Below are 17,369 nucleotides of genomic sequence, written 5' to 3' on the forward strand. Positions count from 1 at the left end.
TCCATGCCTCACTGTATCCATGCCTCACTGTGTCCATGACTAGACTTACGTTTAACATGGGAGTATATAGAAGGGGTGCCCGGCTTTGAAAAATTGGCCGTAGGTCCCCCAGACAGAGGAGAACTGGGGCTACATGTGTGCCAAGTTTCGGGTCCAGGGAACCTACGGCCGGCCAGTACCGGTTCCCCAAATTTACCGGAGAAATGGCCGTTTAACATGGGAGTCTAAGAAAGGGGTGCCCGACTTTAAACAAATCGGTGTTCCCCGGCCGTAGGTCCCCCGGAAAACAAACTTTGCACACTTGTAGATGAAGCTATATGTGTGCCAAGTTTGGGGACCCACGGTCGGCCGGTAACGGGTTCCCAGGCGCAAAAATGTGCTGAAAAACTCGGCTTATACTCGAGTGTATACGGTATGTGTGAATCCAGCCTAAGGCTGAATTCACACATGTCCGGCTTCAGTGTGTTTCTGTTCACGGGTTCAGGTGCAAATTTTTTACTGGATTTTCCGCACCCAAAAACGCACAGGACCCTTTTCAAAACCGCACAGCCGCCACTCCGGACATGTGTGAACCGGCTCCATTAAAAGCCGATCACATTCACTTGTTATGTGAATCGGATACAGGCAAAAACATATCCAGTTCGCATATATGTGAACTCAGCCTTAGTGGGAATTTCCCTCTCTGAAAAGATCTGTTCTACAAAACAGGAAGTGAAGGGAAATCTGACAAATGGGACACAGCTGACACAAAAACTGATAGAAGGTTTAATCAATACTTGTCATTTTAAAATGAGATCTGGCTTTTTAATTAAAGCCAAGCTTTTTATCTAGTCCCTTTGTCAGGCTTCCAATGTACTAGCTGGTTCCCACCTCAAGTTTTAGCAAAATACAGCCAAGGTCTAGAGATCAGATTGCTTGTCATGGGAAATGTAGCTACAATATTTAGCACGTTATGGATTTTCTAGTGGAATGTCAGTTTCCATTAAACATTTACGGCTTACTGCACAGTTAAAGATATGGCGCATAGTTTGTGTTCTGTCAGTGCCAGTGTTATTATCTGTGGATGGTTTGAGCTTCCCTTCCTGCAGAGATTCAATCAATAATTTCCTGCTCTGCACATTTATGCTTGGCTCATGAGCGGTAAATTAATTAGAAACGTTTATAAAACATAGAACTCATTTGGCTTATCTGGTGTGCGCAATAAGTAGCGCATCCCTGGTTGGTTTAGTGCATTTTCCTATTTTGCAGTCGCTGGACTGCAGATACGCGTTAAGAAAACATTTCTTTCAAAAATAAGCAGAAAGTTTGGAGTTTAAGTCATACACTTTGGGCTAGATTCACAAAGACTTACGACGGCGTATCAGTAGATACGCCGTCGTAAGTCCGAATGCGGCGCCGTCGTATCTATAAGCGTATTCTCAATCTGAGATACGCTTATCTGTTGCTAAGATACGACCGGCGTAAGTCTCCTACGCCGTCGTATCTTAGCTGCATATTTACGCTGGCCGCTAAGGGCGTGTACGTCGATTTATGCCGAGAATATGCAAATGATCAAGATACGCCGATTCACGAACGTACTTGCGCACGCTGCGTCGTTTATGTAAGGCTTACGTCCGACGTAATGTTACTCCTGCTATATGAGGTGCAGCCAATGTTAAGGTATGGACGTCGGAAACAGCCGTTGAAATTTACGTAGTTTATGTAAGTGGTACGTGAATGGGGCTGTGCGTAGGTTACGTTCACGTCGAAAGCATTGAGCCGACGTATCTTAGGGAGTATATGCGACGTGACTCTGAGCATGCGTGCGCATGCGCCGTTCGTTCGTAAAAACATTTACATGGGGTCACGGCTAATTTGTATACAACACGCCCACTACCTTCCACATTTAAATTAGGCGGGCTTACGCCTGCCTATTTCCACTACGCCGGCACAACGTACGGCGCCAGATCTTTCAGAATACGGCTCTGGGCACCCTATTTTACGTTGGCGTATCGCATATGAGATGCGATACGCCAGCCAAAAGGTACGCCGCTGTACCTGAATCTAGCCCTTTATTGGTTAACTTGGGTACCACCTATCCGCAGTACACAGCGACATACCTGTACGTGACTGGCTTCTTCCGGGTACAGGGAGCGCATGCGCACCCCCACCCGCTGACTGCTGACAGCAGAAGTTTGTCAGCAGGTCCCGGCCAATAATTTATAGCCGTGACCTTCTGATCGGCTGTGTCCAATCACAGCCCAGAGCACTGTGTTGACAATCAAAACACGGCTCTATATAGTGGGAACGCAATGCACGGATAAGAAAGGGATATTTAGTAAAAAGCAGCACACATTACACAAATTAACACGTGTTAGGCACACATTTAACCCCTTGGTTACCTAAGATGTTAATCCTTTCCCAGTCAGTGTCATTAGTACAGTGACAGTGTATAGTATTCTCACTGATCACTGTATTAGTGTCACTGGTGATGTCGGTGGTAGTTAGTCAGTTCCCATCCAGTGTCAGATTGTCTGCCGCACTCCCTTTGTAAGTCATTGATCACTGCCATTACTATTATAAAAAAAAAAAATTCCAGTATATATATACCATAGTTATAATCGCTATTATTATCACTGTTTTTAAAGTCAACTGAAATCTGGTATGTTATTATTGGTTGCTACACTTAGGATGTTGCCATTGAATTGTTTAATAGCATAAGCATGAAAGCCTTGTTAGTCAGTGCGTTTACTTATTGTATTTCTCGTATTCTTTTAGCAACTCCATCCTTCATGAAGAGTGTGTTCAGTCCTATCTTGCTCCTTAGCCTTATTACCATGTGTGTTACCCAGCTCCGCCTCATTTTTTACATGGGAGCCATGAACAACATTCTGGAATTCCTGGTGGATGGAAACTTGGAGTCTGGTGAGTGCCTAATATTTGCGAACTACAAATGCTTTTGCATGACAAAAGGCATAATAGTGGTGATAATTCTCCTGGAAACACCCAGAATGGATATTTCAGTTCAGGATAGATGCTGCTGGCTGTAGGTGTCTCTGTTACGTAAAGCATTAAAGTTTCACATAATGAAACTTCAGTATAAATCAGCTAAAAGGTGTTTAGTGTCCTACAGTTAATATTCTTTCTAAGACCCCTTTCACACTGGGTCGCTTTGCAGGCGCTATACTAAAAAACGCCGGTATTGTCCGCCTAGATGTGCCCCGGATTGACCCCCCTCTATGGAGATGCTTCCCATCTCCTAGCCGAACGCCGAAAGACGCCTGAAAAAAAGGTCCGGGACCTTTTTTCAGGCGGCAGGTGTCAGGCGTCCGGCGTTCGGCGTGGAGACGTGAACCATCTCCATAGAGGGAAATGTGTTTCCAGCCCTCTGGCGGCAGCGGCGTAGCGCTACAGGCGTAAAAACGCCTAGATGTGAATGCGGGCGTAGGTAGACCAGTTTTTACTACTTTGGTAATGTGGTGCATGCTACTCATGCTAGTTGGTGTAGGAACCTTTGCTAATTTTCCCCATTAAAGGCTACGTTCACCGTTAAAAAATAATAAATGCACATGATTTTCCAGGTAAAAAAAAAATGTAAATCATGGCACCTGCGATCAGTGGATTGCGACTACAATGTCGGGTTCCCGCAGATGCTCCTGACAGCTCTTTGCCTGTAGCTCCATATGACTAGATAGTTACTCAGTAGGAATGGGCTCTAGCAAAGCGCGATGACGTACAACAGGTACGACAGCACTATAAAGGGGAAGTTCCATTCGGATAGCGCCACCCTTGGGGCTGCTTTTGCTGATTTCATGTTAGTAAAAGACGATTCGCGCTTTTCAGTCTGTTACAGCGTGATGAATGTGCTATCTCCATTACGAACGCTAGTTTTACCAGAACAAGCACTCCCGTCTCATAACTTGCTTCTGAGCATGTGTGTTTTTTTAACGTCGTTAAAGCCCACACACGACCATTTTTTACGACGTTAAAAACGACGTGAAAAATTAGAGCATGTTCTAAATTTTTAATGCCCATTTTTTACGTCCTGAAAAATGCTCTGGAGCCCACACACGATCGTTTTTAATGACATTTAAAAAAAAAAATTACAACCCGAAAAACGGTCGTGTGTACGCGGCATAAGGGTTTACAACCACTTTAAGTTTCGCAGTAAAATGGTACATCAGTTCCCTGTAAACTTAAACTTTGCTGTTGATGCACAATTCTCATATAGTGTTTTTGTAAAAGGTCTTGTTGGGTCACCCGTATGTTTTTAGTACCTAGGTCTATCCTCCCTATCCTCCCATGTCAGCTGACTTGTTTTGACACAAGTATTCTATGACAAGGTGCCCTTTAGTGACTATAGACAAAACACACCTAGCTATGAAGATCAGCTCACCCAATCAGGTTGTTCTGGCTGTTTTTCTTTGCTTTGTCTTATTGTGCAACAGTCAATGAAATGTTTCATAAAAAAAAAAAAAAAAAAACATCTGCAGCTCTGTGTCCTGATCTTGCCCTTTTATTCAAGTCAGAATTCGCAGCATTATGATTAGGTAGAAGTGACAGCTCCAGCAGTTTGGAACAGGACGGAATATTAATGACAGAATCGATTACATTTTGTACAGCCGATAAAGGCGAGGCAAGCTTTTTCATCAGCAGCCTATCCCTCCATGTACTGTATGTCATCTTCCCTTTTCTTGTAATTCAATGGCTTGCAGGACAGCGCAAAGCCAGTCTGCATTTGACATCTAAATCCACAGCGCCCCCCCAATGTGGAAACTATTTTTAGGAGCTGACAGATTCATGTGCTGTTTACCGCATTCACCCCAAGCTGCAAAATTGTTCGTGGCACAAGTTCAATGAAGGCGATCCAGTTTGAACCTGCTCTATCAAGAACGATGAAGCAATCAGTTGAAAGTCATGTTATGAGACAGGCTTCCAGGCAGGCAGAAATACATACGCGGGAGGAACGCATCAAGACAGAGAGGAAAACAGACATTTAAAAGAGCAGATACGTGTAGTTAGATGACTGCTTATATACATATTGATTAGTCCATCTTAGGTGACCAAAAAGCAGGAAATAATTGTCACCCGATATGGCTGTTTACAGTCAGATTGGAAAAAATGTTGCGTATGAATGTGATTTCTGTGAAATGCCTGGCCGATCATACATAGAGGGCAGAATTGATCATCCAAAATTTTATTTTTTTATGGATAATCACTGTTTTTAAAGAGGAACTGCAGTCTGCTCACATAATTTGTAATAAAAAACATCTTTGCCATTCTAAAGCTTCCCTCCAACCACTTTGCATATTATTTTATACAGTCAGGTCCACAAATTTTGGGACATCGAAAAAATTCAAATATTTTTGGCTCTATACACCACCACAATGGATTTGACATTAAACAAACACGATGTGCTTTAACTGCAGACTTTCAGATTTAACTACTTGCCGACCTTATACGCGCAGGTCGGCTCCCCTGCGCGAGAGCACGTAGCTCTACGTCACCTCGCGAAGCGGCCACTAGGGGCACGTGCACGCCGCCGGGGGCGCGCGCCCCCCGCTCGTCCCTGATCCCGACGCACGTGCCCGGCGGGTGCGATCACCGCCAGGCACCCGCGATCGCTCGTTACAGAGCGTAAACACACAGCTCCCGGTCCTGTCAGGGGGAGAAATGACTGACCGTCTGTTCATACAATGTATGAACAGCGATCAGTCATTTCCCCATGTCAGTCAACCCCCCCCTACAGTTAGAACACACCCAGGGAACATACTTAACCCCTTCCCCGCCCCCTAGTGTTAACCCCTTCCCTGCCAGTGGCATTTTTATAGTAATCCAATGAATTTTTATAGCACTGATCGCTATAAAAATGCCAATGGTCCCAAAAATGTGTCAGAAGTGTCCCCCATAATGTCACAGTACCGGAAAAAATTGCTGATTGCCGCCATTACTAGGAAAAAAAATATTAATAAAAATGCCATAAAACTACCCCCTATTTTGTAAACGCTATAACTTTTGCGCAAACCAATCAATAAACGTTTATTGCGATTTTTTTTTTTACAAAAAATATGTAGAAGAATACGTATCGGCCTAAACTGAGGAAAAAAATAGTTTTTTTTAGATATTTTTGGGGGATATTTATTATAGCAAAAAGTAAAAAATATATTTTTTTTTCAAAATTGTCGCTCTATTTTTGTTTATAGCGCAAAAAATAAAAACCGCGGAGGTGATCAAATACCACCAAAAGAAAGCTCTATTTGTGAGAAGAAAAGGACGCCAATTTTGTTTGGGAGCCACGTCGCATGACCGCGCAATTGTCAGTTAAAGCGACGCAGTGCCGAATCGCAAAAAGTGCTCTGGTCTTTGACCAGCAATATGGTCCGGGGGTTAAGTGGTTAATTTGAGGGTATTTACATCCAAATCAGGTGAACAGTGTAGGAATTACAACAGTTTGTATATGTGCCTCCCACTTTTTAAGGGACCAAAAGTAATGGGACAATTGGCTGCTCAACTGTTCCATGGCCAGGTGTGTGTTATTCCCTCATTATCCCATTTACAAGGAGCAGATAACAGGTCCAGAGTTCATTTCAAGTGTGCTATTTGCATTTGGAATCTGTTGCAGTCAACTCTTAATATGAGATCCAAAGAGTTGTCACTATCCGTAAAGCAACCCATCATTAGGCTGAAAAAAAAAAAACCCCATCAGAGAAATAGCAAAAACATTAGGTGTGGCCAAATCAACTGTTTGGAACATCCTTAAAAAGAAAGAAAGCACCGGTGAGCTCAGCAACACCAGAAGACACAGAAGACCACAGAAAACAACTGTGGTGGATGACCGAAGAATTCTTTCCCCGGTGAAGAAAACACCCTTCACAGCAGTTGGCCAGATCAAGAAAACTCTCCAGGAGGTAGGTGTATGTGTGTCAAAGTCAACAATCAAGAGAAGACTTCACCAGAGTGAATACAGAGGGTTCACCACAAGATGTAAACCATTGGTGAGCCTCAAAAACAGGAAGGCCAGATTAGAGTTTGCCAAACAACATCTAAAAAAGCCTTCACAGTTCTGGAACAACATCCTATGGACAGATGAGACCAAGGTCAATCACCTGACCTGAATCCGATTGAGCATGCATTTTACTTGCTAAAGACAAAACTGAAGGGAAAATGCCCCAAGAACAAGCAGGAACTGAAGACAGTTGCAGTAGAGGCCTGGCAGAGCATCTCCAGGGATGAAACCCAGCGTCTGGTGATGTCTATGCGTTCCAGACTTCAGGCTGTAATTGACTGCAAAGGATTTGCAACCAAGTATTAAAAAGTGAAAGTTTGATTTATGATTGTTAATCTGTCCCATTACTTTTGGTCCCTTAAAAAATGGGTGGCACATATACAAACTGTTGTAATTCCTACACTGTTCACCTGATTTGGATGTAAATACCCTCAAATTAAAGCTGAAAGTCTGCAGTTAACCACTTAAGACCCAGACCAAAATGCAGCTAAAGGACCGCCTTTTTGCGATTCGGCACTGCGTCGCTTTAACTGACAATTGCACGGTCGTGCGACGTGGCTCCCAAACAAAATTGGCGTCCTTTTTTTCCCACAAATAGAGCTTTCTTTTGGTGGTATTTGATCACCTCTGCGGTTTTTATTTTTTGCGCTATAAACATAAGCATTTAAAATGCATTGTTTACTGTGGAAAAGACAGTTGCAGTTTGGGAGTTAACCACAGGGGGCGCTGAAGGAGTTATGTTTCACCTAATGTGTGTTTACAACTGTAGGGGGGTGTGGCTGTAGGAGTGACGTCATCGATTGTGTCCCCCTATAAAAGGGATGACACGATTGATGCAGCCGCCACAGTGAAGAACGGGGAAGCCATGTTTACACGTGGCTCTCCCCGTTCTTCAGCTCCGGGGACCGATCGCGGGACCCCAGCGGTGATCGGGTCCCGCGGTCCCGGTCACGGAGCTTCGGACCGGGTCGCGGGAGGTACCACGGCTGGGTACATGTACAGGACGTACCTGTACGTACACTTGGCATACACTTGCCACCTGTACGTACATGTGCCAAGCCGTGCCATTCTGCTGACGTATATGTGCAGGAGGCGGTCCTTAAGTGGTTAAAGCATGTATTGTTTGTTTCATTTCAAATCCATTGTGGTGGTGTATAGAGCCAAAAAGATTAGAATTGTGTCGATGTCCCAGTGACAGTATATAAAAAAAAATTGGGAAAAACAAACTATTTATTTTCAATTGCTTAATTTTTCAAAAAATAGTGACAGAAAATTACTTAAAAAAACTCACCATGCCTCTTACTGAATACCTTGAACTGTCCACTTTCCAAAAGGGGAAGGCATTTAAGGGACATTTGTACTTTTCCTGGCATTTTCGGGCTTCAAGAAATGACATAGGCTTTCAGTACATCAGGACTAATCGATTTTTTTTTCTCTCTCTCTATATATATATATATCTCCTTTATCTATTTTTACCACAGAAATGTAGCAGTTAACATTTTGGCCTAAATTTATGAAAAAAGGTTATTTATTTATTTATTATTTTGCTAAATTTACAAAGAAAACTATTTTTTTCTGTCTTTCGTTTATTTAAAGGGGTTGTAAAGGATAATTTTTTTTTTTTAAATAACAAACATGTTATACTTACCTCCACTGTGCAGCTCGTTTTTGCACAGGTGGCCCCCGAACCCTGTCTTCTGGGGTCCCTCGGCGGCTGTCTAGGCTCCTCCCCGCAAGAACTAACCCCCTTCATGGGAGCTCTCTCCCATGGGGGTTAGTTCTTGCTGGCGTGCTCCCGTGATACAGCCATATCACGTGTCCCTGCCCCCCGGCATGCCGCATCATTGGATGTGATTGACAGCATCGCGAGCCAATGGCTGCGCTGCTATCAATCCATCCACTCTAGCCAATCAACGGCCAGACTGAGCGGAGAAGAGGACGTCGGGGCGAGCGCAGCTGGTGAATAGGCTCAGGTAAATAAAACAGGGGGGCCGTAACTGTCAGATGTTTTTTCACCTTAGGATACATTAAGGTGAAAAAACATGAACCTTTACAACCCCAAAAACCCAGTGATGAATAAATACCACCAAAAGAAAGCTGTATGTTTGTCAAAAACAATTATAAAAATGTATTTTGGGTACAGTGTTGCATGACTACGCAATTTTTATTCAAAGTGAGACAGCGCTGAAAGCTGAAAATTGGCCTGGGCAGGAAGGGGGTGAAGCCCGATACTGAAGTGGTTAATATTAAAAAAGGCCCTTTGTTCTTTGTTATTGACCTGCTATGCTTGGATTGCACAATTCCTATTTTCGAATTCCTTTCCTTGTGCTTGTCCACAAAATCCTGCCAAAAGTTTACCTGTGCTGCTTTTTATTTTAAAGCAATACAATCATTTTTTATTCAATACTTATTTTTAGAGTATTTAAACACATTTTAAGAAGACAATGCAATCCTCTACAGTAGGCCAGGGGGCTTTATGGCTCCTGCTCCCCCCCAGTCTTTGTAACACCACATAAGGGGCCAGGGCCAGATCCACAAAGAAGTTACGTTGGCGTATCTATTGATACGCCGCGTAACTTCTAGGATGCTCCGGCGTATCTTTGTTTTGTATCCACAAAACAAGATACGCCTGAAGCTGGGCTAGATCCGACTGACGTACGTCTTAGTACGCCATCGGATCTAAGGTGCATATTTACGCTGGCCGCTAGGTGGCGCTTCCGTTGATTTCCGCGTTGAGTATGCAAATTAGCTAGATACGCCAATCCACAAACGTACGTCCGGCCGGCGATTTTTTTTACGTCGTTTCCGTAAGGCTTTTTTCGGCGTAACGTTACCCCTGGGTCTATGAGGCGTACGCAATGTTAAGTATGGACATCGGGCCAGCGTCGAATTTTCCGTCGTTTGCGTAAAACTTTCGCGAATAGGGCTTTGCGTAGAATTACATTCACGGCGAAAGCATTGGCTTGTTGCGGGTTAATTTTGGGCATGCGCACTGGGACACCCCCACGGACGGCGCATGCGCCGTTAAAAAAAAACGTCATTTACGTGGGGTCAAGACGTATTAACATAAAACACGCCCACAACTTAGTCATTTGAATTGCGCGCCCTTACGCCGACACATTTACACTACGCCGCCGTTACTTACGGTCGCAAATTCTTTGTGGATACGGAAAATACGCTGTAAGTTACGGCGGCGTGGTGTATCTGAGATACGCTACGCCGGACTTAAAAATGCGCCGAGGTACGTGGATCTGGCCCAAGATCTATTTCAGAGCTTATGACCTAGTAACATTTCTGAAAACAGCAGATTTGCCGCAATTATGCACGCGATTTGAAAGCGCCGATGTGTGAATTAAAAATCGCAGGACTCGCATTTGAGATGCCATTCATTTATGCAGTTGCAGCAAAATGCATCGTGGGAAGCATGTCGCCCAAAAGTAGCTCCTGAACTTTTTTTTTTTTTGGTCAATGTCAACAGTCATGTCAAGCATCATGTAAGAGCACCTACTGTATGTGGGTGTATATGTTACACAGCAGGTAACTAGAAAAGGTTCACCTAGGGAGCTGCGGTGGCTCAACGCGATTGGCACTGCGCTGACAAGCCATTCACCTCTGCAGCTAGAGGTTCGGATCCTGGTCTCGGCTTCATGTGAATTGAGTTTGGTGGTCTCAGCCCGGCTCCCGGTGGGTGTGCTATGCGAGGTAAGCCTGCGCTTAGTACGCCCCCCCCCCTCCCACAAAAACCACCACACTTACACACGCACTCTAAATTGGGTTAACACACGCACTTTGACCACGCGGTCTCTAAAGAGAGGCGAAGGACTAATGGGGCTGGTTGAGCGGGCTAGTTCCTCTCACTCCCTTATAGGGAGTCCCTCTGCCCCGTTGGGCTTAAAAGCGGAGCAGGTAGGGTGGGCTGTGTGGGAGGACCCCCCCACACACCTGCCATTGCCACCCGGGGCATGGAGAAAGGTGGCAGATTGCCTCTGGGGGAGGCCTGCCCACTCCTAACTCCTGCAGTCCGGCTCCTCTCTCGAGTACACGCACAAAATACACTTAAAAAAAAAAAAAAAAGAAAAGGTTCACCTAGGGGCACAATAGGAACAGATAATATTAGCATAAATGGATACATGTCTACATAATGGAGATTTTGCTCTGTTTGTGCAATATCATCTCATTCCCAGATGTCATTATTGCTGATATTAGGCATTTCTGTCATTTTCACTTCCCTTCCTCTGCCCTGGCCGCTGATTCAGCACAGATGTAATCCTCAAGCACAAGACCTGTGTCTGTACTATAGTGGGTTCCTCTAGTTCACACTGGATCCAGTTTTTATTTCTCTTTTTTAGTCATCCTTTGTGTAACATAGTTTACAGTGTGTGTATGTCAAAATTAGTTGCTGAAGTCTGTGCTAACACATCTCTTTCTTGTATTGTTCTCTTTGCTGTCACATGCTGCCTTGCTTTCGTCACAAAGTGATGCACACGGGTAAGCTTTGGGAAGAAATGAAAAACAGCCGCAAGATCTGTGCTATCAGACAATCAGTGTTCACATATTTAAAGGATTATTACATATATATAGTAATTAGTTGCTTGAAACAAATGAGCTACTAACAGACTCATTTTACAAATGCCAATGTAAAAGAATCTTAAACTTCCTGGGGGAGATTCAGATAGAGATATGACGGCGTATCTCCTGATACGCCGTCGTATCTCTGAGATCCGACGGTCGGATCTATGCGGCTGATTCATAGAATCAGGTTCCGCATAGATCTCCCTTAGATCCGACAGGTGTTGCGTTCGGCTTTTTCCGGCGGATAGTTACCCCTGCTATATGCGGCGTATCCAATGTTAAGTATGGCCGTCGTTCCCGCGCCGAGTTTTGAATTTTTGCGTCGTTTGCGTAAGTCGGTCACGAATACGGATGGACGTAATTTACGTTCACGCCGAAACCAATGACGTCCTAGCGACGTCATTGGGAGCAATGCACGCCGGGAAAATTCGTGGACGGCGCATGCGCATTTAAATCGGCGCGGGGACGCGCCTGATTTAAATACTACACTCCCCCTAGCCGCGGAATTTGAATTCCGCCGGGGGATTTACGATCCGCCGGCACAAGTTTCGAGGTAAGTGCTTTCTGAATACTGCACTAGCCTCTCAAATGTGCGCCGGCGTTTCGTAAATCAGATAGATTACGCGGATCTAAAGATCCGCTAGTCTATCTGAATCTAGCTTCCTGTCTGCAGACCAGTAAAATGGTATTGCCTTAGCTGCTTTTGCAGTCAAGCTTACTAGCTTCTTTAATATACCCCTTGAAATGTTTCCACATTTTGTCATGTTTGCAGTTTGCGAGAAGCCATGTGAGGGACACAGCAAACATGTGGAAGAAGGTTCTCTGGTCAGATGAGATCAAAATTTAACTTTTTGGCTTAAAAGAAAAACATTAAATGTGGTGGAAAACTAACACTGCACATCACCCGAATACACCATCCCCACTGTGAAACATGGTGGTGGCAGCATCATGTTGTGGGGATGCTTCAGCAGGGACAGGGAAGCTGGTCAGAGTTGATGGGAAGATGGATGGAGCCAAATACAGGGCAATCTAAGGCCTCGTACACACGACCGAGTAACTAGTCGGGCGAAACACATAATTTTCCTCGTCGAGTTCCTTGTTAGGCTTGTCGAGGAACTCGACAAGCTTGCTTTGCGTACACACTGTCAAGACAAAATCTTCAGGTTCTCAAACGCGGTGATGTACAACACATACAGCGGCAGGGGAAGTTTGATTCCACTGGCACAACTCTTGGGGCTGCTTTTGCTAATCTCATGTGTTTGCATGTTAAATAAAAGTTTGGTAAAAGACGATTTGCACTTTTCAGTTTGTTACAGCTTTAAAAATGTGTTATCTACATTACAAATGCTACTTTTACTCCCGGTTTCTTAGCATACACGCGCTCGAGTTTCTCGTCGAAAACCAGCCCGACGAGGAACTCGACGAGCCAATTTGAGACTCCCGTCGAGGAAAAAAAAGAACTTTATCTCTTTTTGGCTCGTCGAGTCCCTCGACAGTTTCCTCAATGAAAAATGTACACACGACCAGTTTCCTCGGCAAAAAAGCTCTCCCACCAAGTTTCTTGATGGATTCTGCCGAGGCTGGGTTCATACTATTGCAAATTGGATGCGGTTTTCCCCGCATCCAATTTGCATTACAGGAGATTGTGACCAGCTCTCTATGGAGCTGGTTCAGATATCTCCGTTGCGGCTGCGGAATGCTGTGCATCTTTTGGCTCCATTTCAGGGCTGAATTCAGGCAAAAATTTGGTCCTGATTTGTCCCTGTAATGGAGAACAGGGACTCCCCGCACCCCTGCTGCGAGCCACATCCGTCAGAGGTGTGAACCCAGTCTTAAGGATCAGCTTGCTCAAAACTGATATTTTAGGCCCAGATTCACAAAAGAGATACGACGGCGTATCTCCTGATACGCCGTCGTATCTCTGTTTTAGGGTCTTCCTAACTATGCGACTGATTCATAGAATCAGTTACGCATAGTTAGCCCTAAGATCCGACAGGTGTAATTGAATTACACTGTCGGATCTTAGGATGCAATACCTCGGCCGCCGCTGGGGGGAGTTCGTGTCGTAAACCAGCGTCAGGTATTTCCAATTAGTAGTTACGGCGATCCACAACGGTTTTTCACGTTCGCTACGTCGCTGCTAGTCTAGTTTCCCGTCGCAAAGTTAGTCATCGTTTTACCTGCCCTAACTTTACACAGCCCACGTATGTGCTGTATAAAGTATGGCCGTCGTTCCCGCGTCGAAATTTAAACATTTTTTTGTTCTTGCGTAAGACGTCCGGGAATACGAAAGTACGCTACGCGCGTCGCCGTTCGAAAAAATGACGTCACTTCACGCGAAGCACGGCGGGAATTTCAAAACGGAGCATGCGCAGTAGGTCCGGCGCGGGAGCGCGCCAAATTTAAATGACACACGCCCCTTTGAATTACACTGGCTTTCGCCTCCGGCGTAAGTTTTCATGCAAGTGCTTTGTGAATCAGGCACTTGCGATGAAAACTTGCGGCGGTGTAACGTACGATACGTTACGCTGCCGCGATTCTACGTGAATCTGGGCCTCAGTTTATGGCAGATGATGGCGAGTAAAATCATATGACAATTTTCTTATATTCTTGGGAACTTAAAGGGGTTGTAAAGGTAAAAAATGTTTTTCTCCTAAATAGCTTCCTTTACCTTAGTGCAGTCCTCCTTCACTTACCTCATCCTTCCATTTTGCTTTTAAATGTCCTTATTTCTTCTGATAAATCCTCACTTCCTGTTCTTCTGCCTGTAACTACACACCGTAATACAAGGCTTTCTCCCTGGTGTGGAGTGTCATGCTCGACCCCTCCCTTGGACTACAGGAGAGTCAGGACGCTCTCTACGTTGCAGATAGAGAAAGGTGCTGTGTGTTAGTGGGCGTTCTGACTCTCCTGTAGTTCAAGGGAGGAGTCGAGCATGGCACTCCACACCAGGGAGAAAGCCTTGCATTACGGTGTGGAGATGCAGACAGAAGAACAGGAAGTGAGGATTTCTCAGAAGAAATAAGGACATTTAAAAGCAAAATGGAAGGATGAGGTAAGTGAAGGAGGACTGCACTAAGGTAAAGGAAGCTATTTAGGAAAAAAAATTGTACCTTTACAACCCCTTTAACTGATGAGATCTTTAAGCTTGAGTTCCTATGTCTGTTCACCTGCTGTGGCCACAGTGAGAGAGTTCCTCCCTTCCTGTCAGATTTTTAATTTAGTTTTTATTACAGAGAATACAACAGCTATAGATATTGCTTAAAAGCGTAAAAATGTTTTGTGTCAATTTACTATTTTTTATTAAACTTTTCTTATAAATATGACCCATTTCATACTGTACACTTGTACGTATGTTTCCACCCACACAAAATAAATGTCAACTATGCAAACTTTTTTTTTCTTTCTAGTTTTCTGTTCTCATTCTAAAAAGATGGCTTTTCCATCACCATGCATGTTGCTCAACCAACTAGCTCACTTGTTTTGAGAGGCCTTATAGTAAAATGAATATTTTTTTTTTTCTCTACAGTCAGTCTGTATACATCTATCTTTGGAGTTCTACAGCTGCTCTGCCTGATGACAGCCCCTGTGATTGGATATATCATGGATTGGAAGCTCAAGGAATGTGACGATGGAAACGATGATGCAGATGAGAAGGATGCTAATCCGTACGTTTGCTCCTCTAAGTGACATTTAGGCTGCGCACACTTTATTTTATTTTTTTTACTTTTTTTTTTTAACAATAGATTTTTATTGAAAGTATTTACTTAACAGTACAGATTAAAATTGTCACATTAATCCTAAGTAACCAACCGAGTTACCTTGGTTCATAAGATTGTTCTTATAACAATACAGTATTTGGTAGCCTGTACCAGCCTACCCCTATTGGGTTCAATCTGTAGGCATGGCTAGGCTCCCAATTGAGTTAACTATTTGTATATAGAAAATCATAAAGAAACAGCAAATGTATGCACATACATACACACACACACATACTGTATACACATATACATACATACATATATACACATACACACATATATAAATATATTAGGGCTGTGCGTTAAACGCGATATTAACGGCGTTAACGCAAACCCATGTTAACGCCGTCAATATTTTTATCGCGCGATTAACGCAGGAGCCCTCGGGGTGGACATGCAGAGTGTGCAGCGGCGCGGCGCGGCTTACCTTCTCGCTGGATTCACAGGCAAGTTACTCACCTTGTCCCTGGATCCAGCAATGCCACCCCGCTGTGTGATCGAGCGGGTCCTCCTTGCTTGGCGGGTCCTCCTCGCTTGGCGGGTCCTCCTCGCTTGGCGGGTCCTCCTCGCTCGATTCACAGTGCCTGTGTGCCGCCGAGCTCCGTTCCCTGCGACGTTACGACGCACGGGAGCGGAGAACGGCGCCAAATTTAAAAAAGTAAACAAACACAATACACACAGTATACTGTAATCTTATAGATTACAGTACTGTATGTAAAAAATACACACACCCCTTGTCCCTAGTGGTCTGCCCAGTGTCCTACATGTTCTTTTATAAAATAAAAACTATTCTTTCTGCCTGAAAAACTGTAGATTGTCCAAAAGTGTCCCTTTATGTCAAAAATGGTTTTAGATCAGCTAGAAAACAGCGATAATAAATTATAATCACTTGCAGAATTGTGCGATATTTGTGGGGAAATTCGTCATAAATTAGATAGATTAATCGTGAGTTAACTATGACATTAATGCGATTAATCGCGATTAAAAATTTTAATCGTTTGACAGCACTAATATATATATATATATATATATATATATATATATATATATATATATATATATATATATATATATACATATATATATATATACATACATACATACATACACACATATTTTTTGAACAATAGATTTGTATTGAAAATATTTAGTTAACAGTACAGGTTAATATTGTCATGTTAGTCATTTGTAAGCAATTTAGTTTTCTTGTTTCATAAGATCATTCTTATAAAAATACAGTATTTGGTAATCTGTACCAGCCTACCCCTATTGCAGGCATATGCAATTAGCGGACCTCCAGCTGTTCCAGAACTACAAGTCCCATGAGGCATAGCAATACTCTTGACAGCCACAAGCATGACACCCAGAGGCAGAGGCATGATGGGACTTGTAGTTTTGCAACAGCTGGAGGTCCGCTAATTGCTTATCCTTGCCCTATTGGGTGTCAAACTGTAGGCATAGATTAATCACCAACTTTATAATGTTGAAAAAATCAGTACACAAAACATATAGTAAAACTGACAGCAGGAGGTGAATGTAAACATCCAGAGACACCTGCACATACCACGAGTAATCTTCCAGAACGTATGGGAAGTCCAATACACATGTGAAGAAGTTCAATCTGCAAAAACTGGAGCTCTACCCGCAGGGGTGGACTGGCAACTCATGGGGCCCCTGGGCAATAGAAGATTATGGGGCCCCCCGGCTTACAGATGGCCGCCACGCCAGGAGGCATTGCATAGGCAGGGCAGCTAAAATCTCAGGATTTTCACATCAAAAGGATGTCGGTTTTGGACATATCAGGGACAGATGTATAAAAAAGCACAGATTTTTACATACTGTCCCTGGTTTTATTGAGCCTGGCAAGCCTGATGGGCCCCCCTAGTGGCATGGGGCCCTCGGGCACTGCCCGAGAGTCCCAATGGTCAGTCAGCCCCTGTCTACCCGCTATCTCCTGCCTCATAGATGCCCGTCACATTGAGTAAACAGTGAGGTGTAGGAGGAAGTAAAAAGGGGCCTGAGGCCTCGTACACACGACCGTTTTCCTTGGC

At 44.0% G+C, this 17,369-nt stretch overlaps 1 protein-coding gene across 2 annotated transcripts in view; it reads left to right on the top strand.

Moving 5' to 3' along the window:
* SLC43A2 (solute carrier family 43 member 2) overlaps positions 1-17,369 on the top strand; it is a 117,398-nt gene that overhangs the window by 87,595 nt on the left and 12,434 nt on the right. The window contains exons 9-11 of one of the 2 annotated variants that reach the window (XM_040338387.1): positions 2,758-2,904; positions 11,462-11,473; positions 15,087-15,225. In XM_040338387.1, coding sequence (XP_040194321.1) covers positions 2,758-2,904; positions 11,462-11,473; positions 15,087-15,225 — 298 coding nt within the window. The remainder of the gene's footprint in view (positions 1-2,757; positions 2,905-11,461; positions 11,474-15,086; positions 15,226-17,369) is intronic. The other variant, XM_040338388.1, reaches the window with a different exon arrangement.

Source organism: Rana temporaria, chromosome 2 (assembly GCF_905171775.1).
Source record: "Rana temporaria chromosome 2, aRanTem1.1, whole genome shotgun sequence".
In the NCBI taxonomy this organism is placed as follows: domain Eukaryota; kingdom Metazoa; phylum Chordata; class Amphibia; order Anura; family Ranidae; genus Rana; species Rana temporaria.